This window comes from Drosophila melanogaster, chromosome X (genome assembly GCF_000001215.4).
Source record: "Drosophila melanogaster chromosome X".
NCBI classification, from domain to species: Eukaryota; Metazoa; Arthropoda; class Insecta; order Diptera; family Drosophilidae; genus Drosophila; species Drosophila melanogaster.
Genome location: NC_004354.4, coordinates 10,711,028 through 10,728,609, shown reverse-complemented (window position 1 = coordinate 10,728,609; position 17,582 = coordinate 10,711,028). Strand labels below are relative to the sequence as shown.

Here is a 17,582-nt window from a genome sequence, read left to right as displayed (position 1 = left end):
AAAAACTAGGGTGGCAACTGTACATTGCGGTGAAGGCAAGACCAAAATTACAATAGAAATCACAGAGATACAGATCAAACTTCTATTCAATACAATATACTTATGTGAAAATTGTAAATAGTAAGACAGAAAATAGTTAGTCAACGGGAAAAGAATGTATGTATTGTGCAATTCTTAAAGACGCAATCCGTAATCTACAATACCGCCTTTGCCCTTTTAGAAATTCAGCGTGCAATGCACATTCATACATATGAGAATGCAAATAATGGAAATACAATTCTTATTGCAGTTAATTCTCGAGACCCTCTCGATTTCGGTTTCTCATATTTGCATTATAATCCAAGTAAACGGAATTAAACAAATATGCGGCTGAATGTTGGTTTATTGTTTATTTGTTGTCTGCCTGTTGGCGTTTTGTTATAGCCGCTGCTGCTGCAACTGCTACCGATGTTGTTGTCTCTCTTAACACCTGCGAAATGCAATGCCCAAAAATTAAAAAAAAAAAAAACGAAAAAGGAAAAAGGAAAGAAAAGAAAACAATTGAAATTCAGCAACTGAAAAGTGTCAACAGCATTTAACTTTTGACTTTGTTTCACTCCAGCGACAGACAACAACGACAAAAAATCAGCCATTACAGTGCAAAAGTGAAACAAAAATGAAATAAAACAAAAGCGAAACACAGAAAACAGAACGAAAAATGGAATGGAAATCAACTGGCTGGCCCCAATGATTTTTGATCCAAAAGCGGTGGAGAAAAGGCAGCAAACCTGTAAAGTGCTTGAACTTTTAATTTCTTACCTGTGCGCTTTTAAATTCGCATTTGCAAAAGTGTACATTGTATAAGAGAAACTGGGGTAAAAGGAAGGAAGAACGACTATAGCATTCTGATTTTGATAGCTATAGTAACTACATACTATATCGGAAGCTAATCATAATATAATCAAAATAATGATGGTATCGTCTTGAATTGTTTGTGCTTAATTGATATTGCACTCAAATCGTTTGCCGATTCTTCGAAATAATTGACTTCAATGTCGCAAAAAAGCGTAATTACGCATGCAAAAGTGCTGACAGCAGCAAATCAACGCTTTCAGCAAAAAAAAAAATTGCATTTTTATTTTTTTGTATTTTTATTTCATTTTTGGGTTTCGGTTTATGCGCTTTCGTCGGGCAAAAAGAAAGGGAGAACTGAGAACTGAGCTGATAAAAAGCAAACAAACCAAATTCCAAATTAATTGTATTATCCATTAAAACGGCGATATTATTCCAATTGTTAGTTGTGTGACTGCAGTGTAAAGCGATGAAACGAGAAAAGTTAAAACCAAAATTAATATTGAAAAAAAGCAAGGTGCGCGCCTTTTGTTATTTGAATAAACTCGAATCGTCAACTTTTTTCCGCTTCTCTTTTGTATCTTCTCAACTTCTTTATTTTCAAATTGTTTGGCTTTTAAAAGCGGATCTTTTGATTGTTCGCTTATCGTTTTCGACTGTTTAGATGATCTTTGTATATGCCAAGAAAACCGTTTATTGATTTAATGATAATATTGGCAGCACCCTTCTAATGAACATGATTACTATTCTTATTTTCTTTTTTTTTTTGCAGAGAACTGCAGGATGGCACGCTCAGAGATCACAACTTAATGGACGGTTCCAAGATCATTTTGATACCAAACGTGGAAACTGGTTTATTGGTAAGTCGACCGCATCCATTAAAAAAAAAAAAACAGTGCTACTAAATAAGTGAAAATCGAACAACGAGGCGATTGAATTTAATGTTGTTGTATATAAATGCAATTATATGAACACTCCTCTAATTACTGTCTATATATTTGAAATATATTCAAAGACAGTGGGGCTGGCCAACTGCTTCGTTTTGAAAATACATATTTAAAGAAATATTTTTTAAATTCCCTGAGTTATGGAGAAAGTACAGCTTAAACGCGATTCGGAATCAAGTTAATCAAAGTGTCAATTTAAGAGTCAAGCGCGTAACCCTGACCCCAATTTAAAGCCCGAATGAAGTCCGCTTGTGCGATACACTCTCTTTTCTAACCGCAATTTTATTCATTTCGAAATGAATAATGAATATGGGAAGATTAGATATTATTTACGTGAGGAATTTTAATCATTATCGCCCCCAGCCAAAGTGACTGTGACTAATTCGACTAATTCCGTTTCTCATTCGAATTCTGTTGATTATTGTTCATCGTTTTCTTGTTGCTTCCATCGATCGTCATTTGTCGTTGCCAAAGTTGTTTGACATTAATGAATTTAAATTTATTTACATATTTGTTTTTATTACACACACACGAACACACACTTTTCAGCTTGCTCGCCGTCCAACTGGTTTAGCCTACTTCGATTGCCATTCACGGGGGTGTTCACTGTACTTGTATTCCAGTCATAAAAGACATATTCCTCCTAAAGGATACACACATTTGAATTTTCAACTCGTATTGAAAAGCATACCGCCACTGATTTTTTTTCGCTTCATTTTACCTTCAATTTATGGCGCGAATACCGGCGAAACCTTTTCGGTCGATTGAAGTTGAAGTTGACGATCGCTTGACGATCGGCATGACAATCATTTTGTATCTTTCACCAAATTTGCTCAGCTTTTCAGCTCTCTCCCTCCTCCTCCTCCTCCTCCTCCTACTTCTTGTTTTTGGTCATTGTGTTCGAGTTTTGAAGGTTTTGGTTTCAGTTTTTTCGTTTTTTTTTCGGTCAATGTACAGTGCGTGTTTTTAATGAGAAAGTTTTAGCCAATTTTAATTTAAACGCCAGCGCAATCTAAAGGTCAAGTTTGCATTTGTATGCGCGGCTGTGTTGGTATGAACAAAGGGATTGGAATAATCGTCTACACTGCGGGGTAGAAAAATAGTAGTTAATGCAATTTAATTTTATATTCACACTTTTTGTATACTTTTAGAAGTTTTTTATGTAAGAAATTCGTTGCATAAAGAGTTTGCTATCTTATTTAGCTTAATGCTGAATATTGGTTCTCGCCTCTCTGCTTTTTATGCAATTTTTTTTTTTTTACTTTTCTTGTCGTGCTCTTTTTGCGGCGTTTCCTCAGTTTGATTTACTGTTTACCGTTTGAGTTATGAGCCGGGATTACTTTTTTTTTGTTCAACCTGGTTCAGGTAACTCCACACGGCATTACCAATCTCTTTGTTTGCAAATCCCGCGCGTGACACCGCTGTGGGCATTGCAACATGCTGCCGCAGCAACAGGTTGCTTGTCCACCATTTGCAACATTGTCAATGCGCTCATTCGGCAAATGCGCTATTAAATTGAATGCTTCACTTGGACACGATACATCGAGTTTTTGTTTCAGTCGAAAGATTGTTAAATTGGTCAAATTACATAATAAAAAATGATTTTAAGATCTCACTTTGTGCACTTTTTTTTCATTTATTAGAATGATATTTAAATCTTTGCTGTTTCATTTTAAATATTTCAATTTTTATTTAGTTAGTCTGCCTTGCCGCTTTGCGGTGACACCAATTTACCTGGTGAGGCAATCAGCTGTCTCACCTCAATCTGGCCAACAGTGCCACATAACGTTTATATCAATATTAGCGCAGCTGCTCCATTTCAATCTCTCTCTCTCTCTCGCTTTCTCTCTCCCTTTCTCTCTCTCGCCTGCACTCGAAGTCTATTATTTTTGCCTATTTAATAACATTTGTGCATTTTGTGTCATATTGCTGTTATTCCCCACCTTTTCCATTGTCTCCAATGGCTTTTTTTCACATGGAATTGGTTCAAGTTGCGCATGTGGAAAAAGGCATGAAAATGACGACAGAGATAGCTTGTAAACTTGTTAAAGTCTAGACTCAAATTTTGTCACTTGGGTGCTAGAAAAAGTTACTTGAATTTACTAGAGTTTGAAACCTTACATGCTACCGCAAAATATAGGTTGAAAATAACCACAAATGTGGATTACAAAATGGTTTATTCCCTTTATTTTTTGGAGTAACCATTGTTCACTTATTTATATATTATGCGTAACTTTGACGGACATTTGTTAGCCATATTTATTGCATTTCGTATTGCATTCAAAACACACGCGCTATATAAAAGTTCATGCAATTTTTTGTGATGTGAACAAAGAAATATTTTGGCGTGCTCGAGAAATCCATAAAAATTCCAAAGAGACGATTGCAAAGCCTAAATTTACATATGCTTATATTCGAACATTCTTATATACATATGTATTTACATATATATATATGTATTTGTACAAATGGGTGTTGATACATAACACTTTTACATCATCCGGCTACATAATTTTATTATTTGTTTGAAAGATTTATAGCCTAAACACTTTAGTATTGAAAGCTTGAGCTGTTGGGCTGTTCTCTTGCCAGAAAATTATGCAAGTAAATACGTTTTTATGGCCCTAATAATGCTGCACATTTTCTGGAAACAGTAAAATCAACTAGACAAGAATTTTTCGAAGAAAGCCGAAATTAAAACTCGAGTCTTTCTTTGTCTCAGTTGGTGAAAAAAGTCAATAAAAAATGCTGATTAAAATTTATTTACAAAACAAAATGAAATTGCAATGTACGAAGTACAAAAAAAAAAAAAATGTTTAAATAGCCAATTAACAATTTGCGTCTCTTTTGCATTTCAACTTTTTTTTTTTCAGCTGTCTTCTTAATTTTATTTTTGTTTTTGGCAATGGCTTTTGTTGTTTGTCGTGCAAATTTACGAAATAAATAACACGGTGAGGGATAAAGGAACTGCAATTAGAGGGGGTCGGTCTGCCAATTGCCAAAACTCCAGAAAGGTGTGATACGGCAACACTGAGAGAAAAGAACTAGAGCTAACCTTTGGACTGCAAATGGTTCTTCTCAATTCTTCCTCACTTCACTATTAAGCTATATATTTCTATATGATACTCTCTGAAAACAGTTTTTCACTTAGGAAATCTTTTTTTTTTTTTAGATTCCCCTCTGATGTTTCGATTAATTTGTTCTCTGCCAAAGAATTTTGTGTGTTATTTTTTATGTGAAAGGAGTGTCTTGCCTGAAGGAGCATTGTATTCGCATTCTATGCCCCTCTGCGTCCGTTCGCTGTCCAGAATCTATATCGCGCTGTCCTCTGACTCACGATGCTTGAGTATTGTACTTTATTTCACCTTTTTTCACCTTTTTTTTTTTATTTTTGCCACCTCATGCCATTGCCTCCTAATTAGCAGCACAGAGTAGCCGAAAGTGGCAAGAGGCAAAGTGAAGCGAAACATTGCAATTCGGTAGCGACTGCTTGTCAACCTGGGACAGGTGTTGTTCTACCTCCTGTCCCCCTTCTTCTGCCCCCTTTCGCCCACTCGCTGGGTTAAATGTGTGTTAACAAGTGACAGGTTGATTTGATGGAGACATCTCTCGATTTATTGACACCACTGACTGAATGGCCGAGTGAGTAAGCCAGCACAAGGTGACCGCTCTTGTGGGTCACCAAAGTCATTCGAGTATATCTAGAACTCAATCCTCGATACCATCTAAGCAAGAATAATGCAAAGTTATTTGCCAATTATCTGGGATCAACACTGCACACAGCCTAAATGCATATATATAAATATATATTTATAGCCATTTGTCTGCCGCGACATTTGCATATTGCTCCAATTTTATCTTGACACATCGCAGACAGCCAAAAATTCAGCTGCTATTAGCAGTAATAATATTCTGTAAAGTTTATTATAGCAAATGGGCAAAAAAAAAAAGAAGGCATATTATATACTCGGCAACAAGCGGTCATATGGGGAATATATATATATATATATAAATATATTTATTAATGGAGAGATGAGTGAAATCCCCCTACACTTTTGATTTTCATAGTTGGCTCCGAATGGTGCTCACATGTTTGCAAATGTTTTGAAAATTTGCACATTAACTCTATTAGTGTCTTGAAATAGGCAGTAATAGTTTAGAAAACATCACATCGATTTTCAGTCATTCTTTAATGATATCATATCCCAGTGGAATGGAATGGAGCACCTTGCGAACTGTTTTTTCGACAGCTCAATCATAATCCCCGCAGATTTGTGTCATTCCTTTATACTTCGTATGTTTTCTGCACCCCGGGGGCCACCTTTTGTGGTTTTTATCATTATTTTCGATTTCGTTGCCAAGAGAAATCGTTGAAATCGACAACAAACAAAAGTCATCTGCAGAAAATACACAGAAGAAAAATCACGAGCAAGTATGGGTGAAAAAAAAAAATAAATATAAAGATCTGCTTTTTGTTGTGATATGCTATTAAAATATACTCTGATCTATAGTTTATTTAATGCTTTAATCATAAATAAAACATATTTGCTAGTCTTATGACTAGTACAGACTAGATTTGATTAAAAACATGACACTTGCTGTCCATCGTATTGCGTGTATACTGTATACTGTACGCAGTGCTGGCAGCAGTGACAATCAAGTGGGTGGGCGTTGTCAGTTCCACCGTGCACCATGACCGACTGTGACAGGGAAGGAGAAATCAAAAGGGGATTCCCCCAGCAAGCTCCCCCATCACCCATCACCCATCCCCCAGAAAAACAGAAACACCCACCACCAGAGCGACTCATCCCGAGTGGTTTCGTTTCGTTTCGTTTCGATTCGATTCGTTTTATTATTATTTATGTCGCTTAAATGATGCGCTGGCGTTTTCCTGTCAAATTAATTGCATTTGCTTTTTTTTCGGACTCGAGACTTCTTTTTGGCAATTCTCAGCCGTGATGGTCAGCTGCAGTGGGGGAAATGGAAAGAGGGGCTGTAGTGAAGGCTGCATAGATTTATGAAAATGATTTTAATTGCAAGTCGTCGCATAACAACGAGCCAAAAGACAAAAGCGAGCGGCAAACAAAGGGCGAGCGATGATAACACGACGACGGGTTGTGGAGAGGCTGTGGCATGGTATGTGCTGTGCTGGATCGAGGATGGTAATGATGATGATCCCAATGCCGATGATGATGATGATGATGATGGTGGTAATGGGGTATGACAAGTAGAAGAAGCAGATGCAGCAGACAAAGTAACAAAGATGCGAAATCTCATAAAAAGCCAAAAAATGATATGGTTATATATGAGGAGAAGAACGGCCGGCGAAAATGATGACAACAATATGAACTGCTGCTGCCTTTTGGTTGCCCCAGTGCATTGGGTGTGACCACTCGAATTTATGCGTCCTTTGTATGTTTGGCCACCAAAAGGAAAAAAAAAAAAATGAGAGAAAAAAAAGAAAAACAAAACCAATATGCCAAAAAAGAAAGGAGCAGAATATGGCCAGAAGAGAAAGAAACGGAAAACGGCAATGGAAGTGGCCAAGAATGAGCAACAGATGCCAAGGAAGCCATGGCGTGCGCAGGTTATTAACCAGTTCTATTCGTCTTTGTCTGCGAAACTTGGCCCAACCAACCCAATCCTATCTCAGTCTATCTGCCTTTCTTCAATGAATTCGAAGAACTTATCTCGGAACACACTTGACTTTGACTCTGTGGAATGCGCAGTGCTATCGGGAATGTTGGATGATGCCTCATTGTCGAGACGCTACCATTTATCCGGTGTTCTCCATACCGATGATCATCATTAAGAGTGGCAATCATGGCGCACAACACGTTATAGAGAACTTCTTTTGGCAAAAGGTCTTGGTGCAAAGTAAATAAATCACAGCATTCAACCGAAGGATACTCCCAACATATATGTACGTTTATTATTAAGTACCCAAACCACAATGTTCTTTATCTGAATTTCGAAAAATATCTTCATTAATTGCCGTTGTCATCGCAGCAAGCAACCTGTGTGCTTCGTGCGATATTATCAATACCGGTACCAAAAACATCTTTATCAATCCGCAATATCTTCATCCCGTCCAGCATTTAGATTGCAATACCTCACCTTACTTACCGTCTTTCCCGATCCCAGTTATCATCCACTTGAAGATCGCGTTGATGTGTCAACAAGTGGTGCATGGCATTCTTGTTCTTAAGTCAGCGGAGTGAACGGAAATACAAGAAGTTCAGTTTAGTCACTTGATTTCCGTGAATCCGGTTTATCTTCTTTTGCGGATAACAGAACGGTTAACAGAGCTGTTAAAAGTGAAACGGAAGTAACTGATATATATATACATATATGTATGTATCTTGAAAACAAAAAAGAAATCTGTTGATTGAAATCGGACTGCGAACGCGAATAAAAGTGAAAAAAATCCATTGATAACATTCCGAAAGTGATTTACCTTTTCCCCACATTGCTGCTCAAGCCACATAATATTTATTTCTATGTGCATACTCATTTATATTTATCAATTCTGTGAATCGATTGGCAATTCCAGAGCTGCTTTTTTTTTTTTTTGTTTTTTTGCCATTTACAAGTGGTTATAATTAGTTTCGCTTTAATTGCCATTGGGCATGAGTAATAATTGGCAAAGGAAATCACCTGCCGTTGTTGTTCTGTTCGTTCAGCGGATTTCTATATTGCAATCAGCTCTAATCGAACTCTAAGGTATATTTGCACTTGTCGCCCCTTAAGTTGTTTTCAGTGAAACTTTGATGATTACAACTATTGTAGACTGGAAATAAAAATGCAGTTCACACTCATATATTTATTTAATATTGAGCTGAGTGAGGGGAAACCCTTTCGCCAAACAAAGGAGAAACTATGTGGGATTCCATACAGTTAAGACCGATCGTATTTATTGCAAACACCAAAGCAAAGCTAAAACAAAAGCGCGACAATTGACACAATGGCCAATCTGCCATTTGATAGCTTAATTTTAAAGCCAAACCAATTGGCCAGAGTCATAAAACGGGTTACGTGGTCAGGTCCAGTGCTTTGGAATACTGTCGCCTTTAGATAATGTAGGCATATAGGGCGTCATCGCCTGGCGCCGGTCTCTTTTCTTTGTCTTTGTTCCCGGCCCCGCCACTACACTGCAATAAAAACTACTACCCTTGCGTAGGTGGTACATACATAAATATGAAGGTGGCTATCTGCCTGCAAGGCGTTTGCTCTTATCAAAACGCCAAGCGGCGCGCAGTTTGGCCAATTTAATTTGTTACACATTGTCAAGTGTTTTCCCGCCCCGATGAGTGCGGGTGGTGGATGATGAGGGGAGTGGTGGGGGCGGTGGGAGCGGTGGGGAGCGGTCCACCACTAACATGCGAAACTTCCATTGAAAAACGCTACGCAATAAAAATAATTTCATGGTCAGCAAACAAGCACACAAACTCACACACACACACACACACACACTCATGCAAAGATAGCCAGCGCAAAACTAACGCAAAAAATTGCTTTGTCCCCAAAATGTACAAATATTTTGTTGTTTTCTTTGTATAGTAAGTACTTGGTTTTTTCAAGTGCGCATTGCTCCCGCTTGTAAAAAGAAAAAAGAAGATGAAAAATTGCACGATAGGATAAAAGTTTAAATTAAATTGTCAAGTTGAAGAGGAGACCTCTTTTAATAGTTAGTTATAAGATACTTAACTACACTTTATGCTATAATAGATATCAAGAACAAAACATCAAGTTGATATGAGATCGCATAAAAAATCGCATTTCGATTTCGGTTTCTAAAATAAATCTAGCTGTGTTTTTAAAACCATAACCATTTGCATTTTTGGTATGCGATCCAAATCTAGGGCTACGAATATGATGTATTAGTTACTTTGGGCTGCAAGCCACCGAAAACCGGTTGACCAAAAAACGTTTTCCCCGACAGCCAAAGAAAAAAAAATCCAACAACACAAAAAAAAAAAGACTCAATTTGCACAAAGTTAATAAATTACAGCATTGACTGCCTTTGTTGCGCTTTTTGGTGTTGCTCTTGGGTTAAATTTTTTGAAAATTTCGATTTCGCTGCGACTGGTGACGTAAGCTGCGTGCTGCGACGTCAGTTGACCTTGGTACACTTAACTCGACTCAAAAGCAGCAACATCATGAGCCATGAGTAACAAACCAACCACGTCAACAAATAGGCTCGACTCCAAGTATTCGTTTGCCTCCATTTCTTTTACAAATTTTTTTTTTTGTTTGCTCGGTTGCTAGGCTGGGGTTTTTTCTTTCTTTCTTTTTTTTTTTTTTTTATTTGGGAGGGAAACTTGGCGAGGTTGCATAAGGTTCATGCTGCGTCAAATGGCAAAGGGAAAGTAGGCAGCGCCATCACCATGATCACCATGATCATCATCTCGGTGGTGTCCATCCATCCACAGTTCAGTTCATTTAACTTTCGGCTAAAAACTGAAACTGAAGCGAGCTTTTGTCGCTGACTTCATTTGAATATTATTGGGTCACTGTGTCAGAGCAGCGCAGAGTCAATAAAAATTAAAACATGACCCCCTGCACCCCCTGCACCGCCCCATCCCCCCATCAACCCCATTCGCACATGTGGTTACTCACTTGCTGGCCACAAACAAAGGACAGCTGTGGTCAGCAAAATAGAGAAACAGATTTTACACTTATCCCAAATGCAAGGTGAAAATGAAAAACTTCTTGGTCCCGTTGAATGCTAACAAATAATGTGCTGCATTTCTTGTTCCTTTCAAACACTAGTAATTGATAATAATGTTGGAAAAGCTCATAATTTAAAAGCTTATACTAGCAGCTTGACCGCAGTTGTACGTGCATATGCAATGGAAATGATTAATTAACCCAGACCCAGACCTCTAAAAACAAAAATCAAACTTGGAACCGAGTCTTTATAGTATATGCCCATACATACACTGCCTTCTGTTTGTTGCTCTTAATTTTCCACAATTACCGTTCGTTTCGCGTTCCCGTTTTTCGAAACGCTTTTGTAGTTTATTCTTGGAAAACCTTTTTTTCAAACCCTATATTTTCATTTCGTAACGCAACTTAAGGCGTTGACTTCAACGCCTGATTATTTGTAGTATTTGCAAATATTTGAGCGGAGCACAAAGGCGTCGCATTGAATCACGTAGAATGGCAATCAAAGCCAGAAATGCTACGTTCTGAAATAAAAAGGGGGTTTGTGAATAGTTGGTATAGGTCGATAAAGAAAAAAGGGAATGACTCTCATCTGATTGGAATGCGGTATTTCTTTGTGCGACTTAAATATACGTATAATAAATAAATTAGAAATCTCTTATGGAGAATTAACCAGTAGGCTATTAGCTTCGATTCGATTCGATTTTCTCTTTAAACGAATAACTCCTTTACTCATCCACTGATCTATCTATCTATCTATCCATCTATGCAGGCTCAACGTCCGGAGAACACGGTTATGCAAGCGCTGGAATCGCTTAACGACGCACAGGTTAATGATTTTCTCAGCGGCAAGACACCGCTCAACTTGAGCATGCGCCTCGGCGACCACATGATGCTCATCCAGCTGCAGCTGAGCACGGTTAATCCGGCGGGCGGCGGTGCTGCCACAGTGGCCCCAGTCGCCGGTGGTGCGAGTGGCTCAAGCATCAACGCAGCGGCAAGCACAACATCAACGGTGCCTGTAATGCCAGCTGGGACTGGCTGTTCCGGCGCCAACTCCACATCATTGTCTTCGTCGGCGGTGCTGGCGGCGGCGGCCGCTGGAGTAGGCGGCAGCACTGGAACCAGTGGCTCCGGCACTTCCTCATCCTCATCCTCAACGTCATCGTCATCCTCTTCGTCTTCGTCTTCGTCGAGAACCCGCTCTTCTGGCCAGCGATCGAGTGGAAGAATCGGACATGGCCACGTGCACAGCCATCAGCATCCGAGTCTGCATGCTGCGAACTGGCATGGCTTTAGTCACGGACATGGACATGGTCACAGCCACGGAAACGGGCATGGACATCATCATCATCACCATCACCACCACCATCATCACCATCATCATCACAACGCTTCGGCAGTGGCTGCGGGCAGCGGTGGTGGGATGTCCTCGCTGCGCAAGATGTACGGCGATTTGCCCAGCTCGTCTGGAGCATCTGGCTCTGCTCCAGCAACTGGCACTGGTCAGTCCCAGAGCTCGTCAACGCTAAACGGACCCGATCTCACCAAGCTGCTAATTAAGGGCGGCATTCAGAATATCGTGAACAGCTTCGCTCTGAAGGATGCCGGCGCCAATGCTCGTCCTGTGGCCAATGGAGGATCCGGATCGAGTCCAGGGAAGCCTGTGTTAGAGCAGTCGCCCATCAAGTCGCTGTCGAATCTCGTGTCCAGTCCCATCAAGATGACAACTATCAAAAACATTCCCCTGCCCACGACGGCTGCCACAAGTTCCAGTTCGAGCTGCAACTGCAGCTCTGCCGCCCCCAGCTCATCCTCGTCCACTTCCAGTGGAGCCTGCGCAACCGGTGGCTGCCAGCAGGATCCGATAGCGGCCAAGCTGACCTCGTGCTTGTGCACGCGACTACCCACACCGTCAGTGGCTCCACCGGTGGCCACTTTGGTGGCGCCTGCTCCGGTGGCCAGATCCGGATCTACCAGCTCACCTAGCAAGTGTCCCGAATCGAGTTGCAGTGGAGCGAATGCCGGATTTGCAGCTCGTTCGACTCTTGCGGGCACAAGAGTCACCTTCTCTGGCAATTCGATGCTGCACAAGACGGGCAATAATCGCATCACTAGAACCAAGCATCGTCACTACCACGGGCAGGGCCACGGTCATGGACATGGAAATGGTCACAGCAGCAGTAGCAGCAGCAGCAGCAGCAGCAGTAGTAGCCACTTTTTTAATCACGCCTGCGCCGGCAACCAGCCATCGGTTAACGCAGCCGCCTTTGCTACAAGCTCATCATCGTCTTCCTCGTCCCCGTCATCTTCCTCCTCTTCCCCCTCGAAGCGTCGCAAGCTGGAGCAGGGAATGGGAGCAGGAGCGGTAGGAGCAACGGCCGCAACCGCAACAGCAGCGGCAACGGTGGCACTACCAGCCAGCACCAGCGCCACAACCGCAGAGCCCGATGACTCGCTGCTGGGTGTGTCTGATACTAGGACTCTCGCTGAGGCATCGAGAAATCTTACCCAGACATTGCGTAAACTCTCCAAGGAGGTGTTCACCAACAAGATCGATTTATCCGGAGCCGGCGTGGTGAGCAGCGGTCGCAGCTCAAGCAGCGGTGCCACCTCGAGCGGAGCAGCCAGTGGTGAGGAAGCACCGCGCAAGAGCGGATCGGGAGCCGTGATCGAGTCTATGAAGAACCATGGGAAGGGGATCTACTCTGGCACCTTTTCGGGCACACTCAATCCGGCACTACAGGATCGCTTTGGACGACCCAAACGCGACATCTCAACGGTGATCCATATTCTCAACGATCTGTTGAGTGCCACACCGCAATACGGACGTGGTGCACGCATTAGCTTCGAGGCCCCGACCACTGGATCGGTTTCGGGATCTGGTTCGGGATCCGGCAGCAGTGGATCTTCCTCGACTACTTCCTCTGGTAGCGGGCTGCATCACGGATCGCGTAGCAAAATGGTAAGCAAATCTAGTATGAAATATTTGGTGATGCTCATTATCCACTTGTTTTACTTGCAGTACTCCTCCAAGCACCACAACTGCGCCAAGTGCAACAGCCGCGCCCAGCAGCAACAACAGCAGTCGGCGACTCTGGCCTCTGGTAGCGGAGGTAGCTGCTCTTTCCGTGACTGCCCGAGCTACCACTCCTCCTCCGCTGCCACCAAGGCTTCCACCAGCTCGAAGTCATCGTCGCATAGTTGCTGCCAGACTGCTGAGGCACCCAGCTCTATGACCAGTCAATCCAATGGATGCACATGTCGCTACCGCCGCGATGATGGACAGGGCGAACGGGAGCGTGAGCACACATGCCAGAAGTGCACCGTGGAGCTGGCCAACATGAAGACCCGCTCAAAAATGGATCAGCTGCGCTTGGTGATGCAGCAGCACAAGCAGAAGCGGGAGGCGCGTAAACTGAAAAGTGGTCCCTATGCCACAGCCGCCTCCGCATCCGCGGCGGACAGTCTCTCCTCCATCGCCGCTGGTGGAACAGCTGCTGTTCCGATGGGCGCGGCCGCACAGTACAGCGCCGTGAGCGCCCTGGTGGCTACGCCCCTGCAACCAGCCGCTGTGCCCGTTCAGACGGGGAAAGCTGCACCCGCGAACAGCATCACTGGCAACAGCAGTAACGCCAATGTCAACGGCAATACTTCAACGGCACCTGCAACAGCAGCAACGTCAGCAGCAGCAGCACCAACAGCGGCGCCGCCCAGCGAAGTGTCCCCGAACCACATTGTGGAGGAGGTGGATACGGCGGCCTAAAGGCAGCAGCACCATCAGCTAGAGCCACCACCAGCCCCGCTGACTTTATCCTATTTTGTAGCATTTACTAGTTTACGCAGCAGCAACAAAGAACGAAGAGCAAACAAAAGATGAAGATGATGATGATGCGCAGGATCCAGTAGAAGCAGATGATGGGCAAACAAAAGAAACTAGAACCACAACTAAAGCTTAAATTAATCTAGAGTTAGTGCATAACAACACCAATTCTTCTGTTCGAACACCCGCTCGTTTGGGTTTCCCACCTCCACGATGGGGCAAAATGGAAATGGAAGCGCCCGGAAATTCGATAAGCTGTTAAATTAATTTTAAGTCCCTAAAACACACCCACTTCGGTGCAAGCCAATATTTCGTTGGGAGCAAATGAAGTGAATGAACCAGCTTCTGGAGGCGAAATCCTTTAATGTTTTTGTAAATTAAATTTAGTGAAATTTTTTGTGTACATCCCAGGCGCACGCTATGCCGTGCAATTCACAATTTGAATCGTTAGCAACCAGCAGCGTGAGCGGAACGGAAATAGAAATGTATGAAAAAGGAAAAGAAATTCTTATAATGGAAATGATTAATATAGAACTCAATGTAAAACACACACACAGACTATGCTGAATGATTTGTAAGCCAAAGCGGTGGCAAATTTTGGTAAACTAAAATGGAATTTAGATTTAATTTTAGATACACCAAATCAAATCTAATACAACACACACGATCACACACACACACACCTGGCTTTGGCAGCTTTATGTTATGTTTAACTTTAATAACCGACGGCGGGCTGAATGAAAATCTGCACCAGCGACTGCGATGTGGCGCTTTAACCTAATTTGCCTTAATAGAAAATCGTTTTTCACCTATTTTTTTTTATATATACTTTATCACCAAGAATGTGTTTCGAAACGCGCCGGTAAAGACGAGCGACGAATTGAATTTTGTTCACCTACACCTATACTATTGAATTAGTTAGTAAGACTATGTTTTCTATTCATTTTGCAATTATCATTACACTTATAATTACCAATTGGATTAGTTAAGTTGCGCAATGGAAGCGTCTGAGAAGCAGAAAGTAACGCAAACGTAGTTGTATAGTTTTAATTTAAGCCCAAGCAATTACTTTTTTTGTCCTACACTTACTATTATAACCCAATTCAACAAATGCAATTAGATCTAGGCGAGTTTAACTTTTAAACTTTTGAGTTGGTTTCATTTGTCTTTGCCTCGTGTGCACCACAACTACTTGATTTCAATAAATGTTTAGTAAATGGTTTAGTTAACTAATTTTGTTTGCTTATTATTTTGTCGGATTTTTGGTTACCACATTTATTTCAGCTTTTTGTCGGGCTGCGTCTTGTGCAATACAACATATATAAACAAAACAACACTCGTAAACGAATGAGAGAACGAATGAGCAAGTGAACATCAGGATTTTGATTTGATCGACTCTTTAGAAATGATGTGCCAATTGCAAATACAAATACATGTGCGTATATATGTGGAACCCTAGTAAGAATTGTAAATTATATAAATAGATATATATATATATATATATCTATACATAAATATATCCTCCCCTCTCTCACACACACACTCGACACGCGAGGAGTATCCAACTAAAAAAACATTTTATCTAAGAAAATCCGAACTTGGCACACATTTAGCATGTGTTTGCAAGTCGTAGCTATTTAGTGATAAGTCAAATTATGTGCAATTTATACAAAAGTTTTGTTTATGTTTCTATAGTTTTCCCTCTAACACCCTACGTATATATCTATTCATAAAGCTTTCCATCTATATCTACATAACGAATTCAGTAGTTATAATAGCATTAGGAGACACATAAGTTCGATGTACGATAACAAATATAGGATTAGGCTTAGGCGAAGGGCACCAGAAGCAGGATATATATGGATAAGAAGGGAGAAATGAAGGATCATTGGAATGTGGAAGGGAAATGACGGAGGAACTCTGAGAATGGACATGGATGATGACATTGGGTGGCTTTGTATGGGCATTAATTTGGTTCAGATGGGATTTCGGTTAGATTGATTGATTGATTCGGACTCGGTTGGATAATTTCAGCATATCTGCGTGATTTTCTAACAAGTACAAAAACACAAACGATGAGATTTTTTACATATATAATATAGTTCAAATATTTACACGCCCCCAATTCACTCGATAAGAAATTGAACCGAAAACATATGCGCAACATTTGCTGAAAACGAAAAACACACAAACAATTATAAGATCTATGTGAAAAACAAATTTTGAATTGTAAACTAAATTAAATTTTTGTCACATTTATTTTGAATAGTTAAAATTTATCCAAAAAAAGCCCCAAGCCCAAAAAAAAAATCGTAGATATACTCACAATAATATAAATACATATATACACATATATTTTGGAATCGACATTTTGCATCTTTTTTGTTGACGTCTTCATAATCTTTAAAGAGATTATTATTAAATTAATGAAATTAGCTAAATTATTACAGGCCCTTGAGCTAAGTAACAGTTGAAAACATCTAACTGAAAAAATTAAAATGTTTCTCCAGTCACGTTCCCCACAAAAATGAACAAAAGAACTAAGTGAAAAATGTATAAAAACGATGTAGAAGATCCTGAGTATTGGAGAAAATTTCATATAATAACCAATAGGACTTAAGTGGGTTCGGATCGAACGAACTTAGATCAATTTTAATGCAAGCTTCTTCAGAACTTTAAGGCAACCAAAAGATAAATGTCTCTATCTCCAGAAATTGGAACTTTAAAAACCGATACATAAGCGCCATCAAAAGTTTGAAAGCAAGCAGAGTTGTATGGAATAAATTTCAATGGCGGAAATGAATGCAGCGGAAATGCCGCCGACATTTTTTTTTTTTGGAAAGTGCACATTAACACACACGCAATTAAAAAAGAACGTACGAATATGATGCAAATTTGATGGGAAACTTGTTCGCCATATGAAATCTAATTTTTATTGTTGTGTGTAATGATTAAATATTACTTATATACACGAATATATATATATACATATATATATGTATATATATATGCATATACATATAGACATACACACATTGCCATAGCCAAAAGATGGAAGAACGAACTTGAAGAAGTTGGGAATCAATTTCTAACAATTGCATGTATAAAATGATACAAAGTAAGCAAATGAAACAATGCAAGTAAAAGTATTCGTCAATAAACATTATTTCCAAACACAGTAACCGAAAGGTAATAAGCCTATTAATGGGACTCATCTAGTTTTGGATTACATGTTGAGAGTAAGTTTACAACTTGGTAAAGTAAATGGTAGTCCACGTAGTGACGAAGGGCACCAGGGGAGTGTGTGTAATGTC

General features: G+C 40.5%; 1 protein-coding gene across 2 annotated transcripts in view; it reads left to right on the top strand.

Moving 5' to 3' along the window:
* The window catches only part of stx (stuxnet), a 33,781-nt gene extending 16,334 nt beyond the window's left edge, over positions 1–17,447 (top strand). The window contains exons 2-4 of one of the 2 annotated variants that reach the window (NM_001272497.2): positions 1,604–1,691; positions 11,218–13,410; positions 13,471–17,447. In NM_001272497.2, the coding sequence (NP_001259426.1) occupies positions 1,604–1,691; positions 11,218–13,410; positions 13,471–14,211 (3,022 nt within the window). In that variant the 3' untranslated portion in view covers positions 14,212–17,447. The remainder of the gene's footprint in view (positions 1–1,603; positions 1,692–11,217; positions 13,411–13,470) is intronic. The other variant, NM_132420.4, reaches the window with a different exon arrangement.
* Positions 17,448–17,582: the final 135 nt, after the last annotated feature.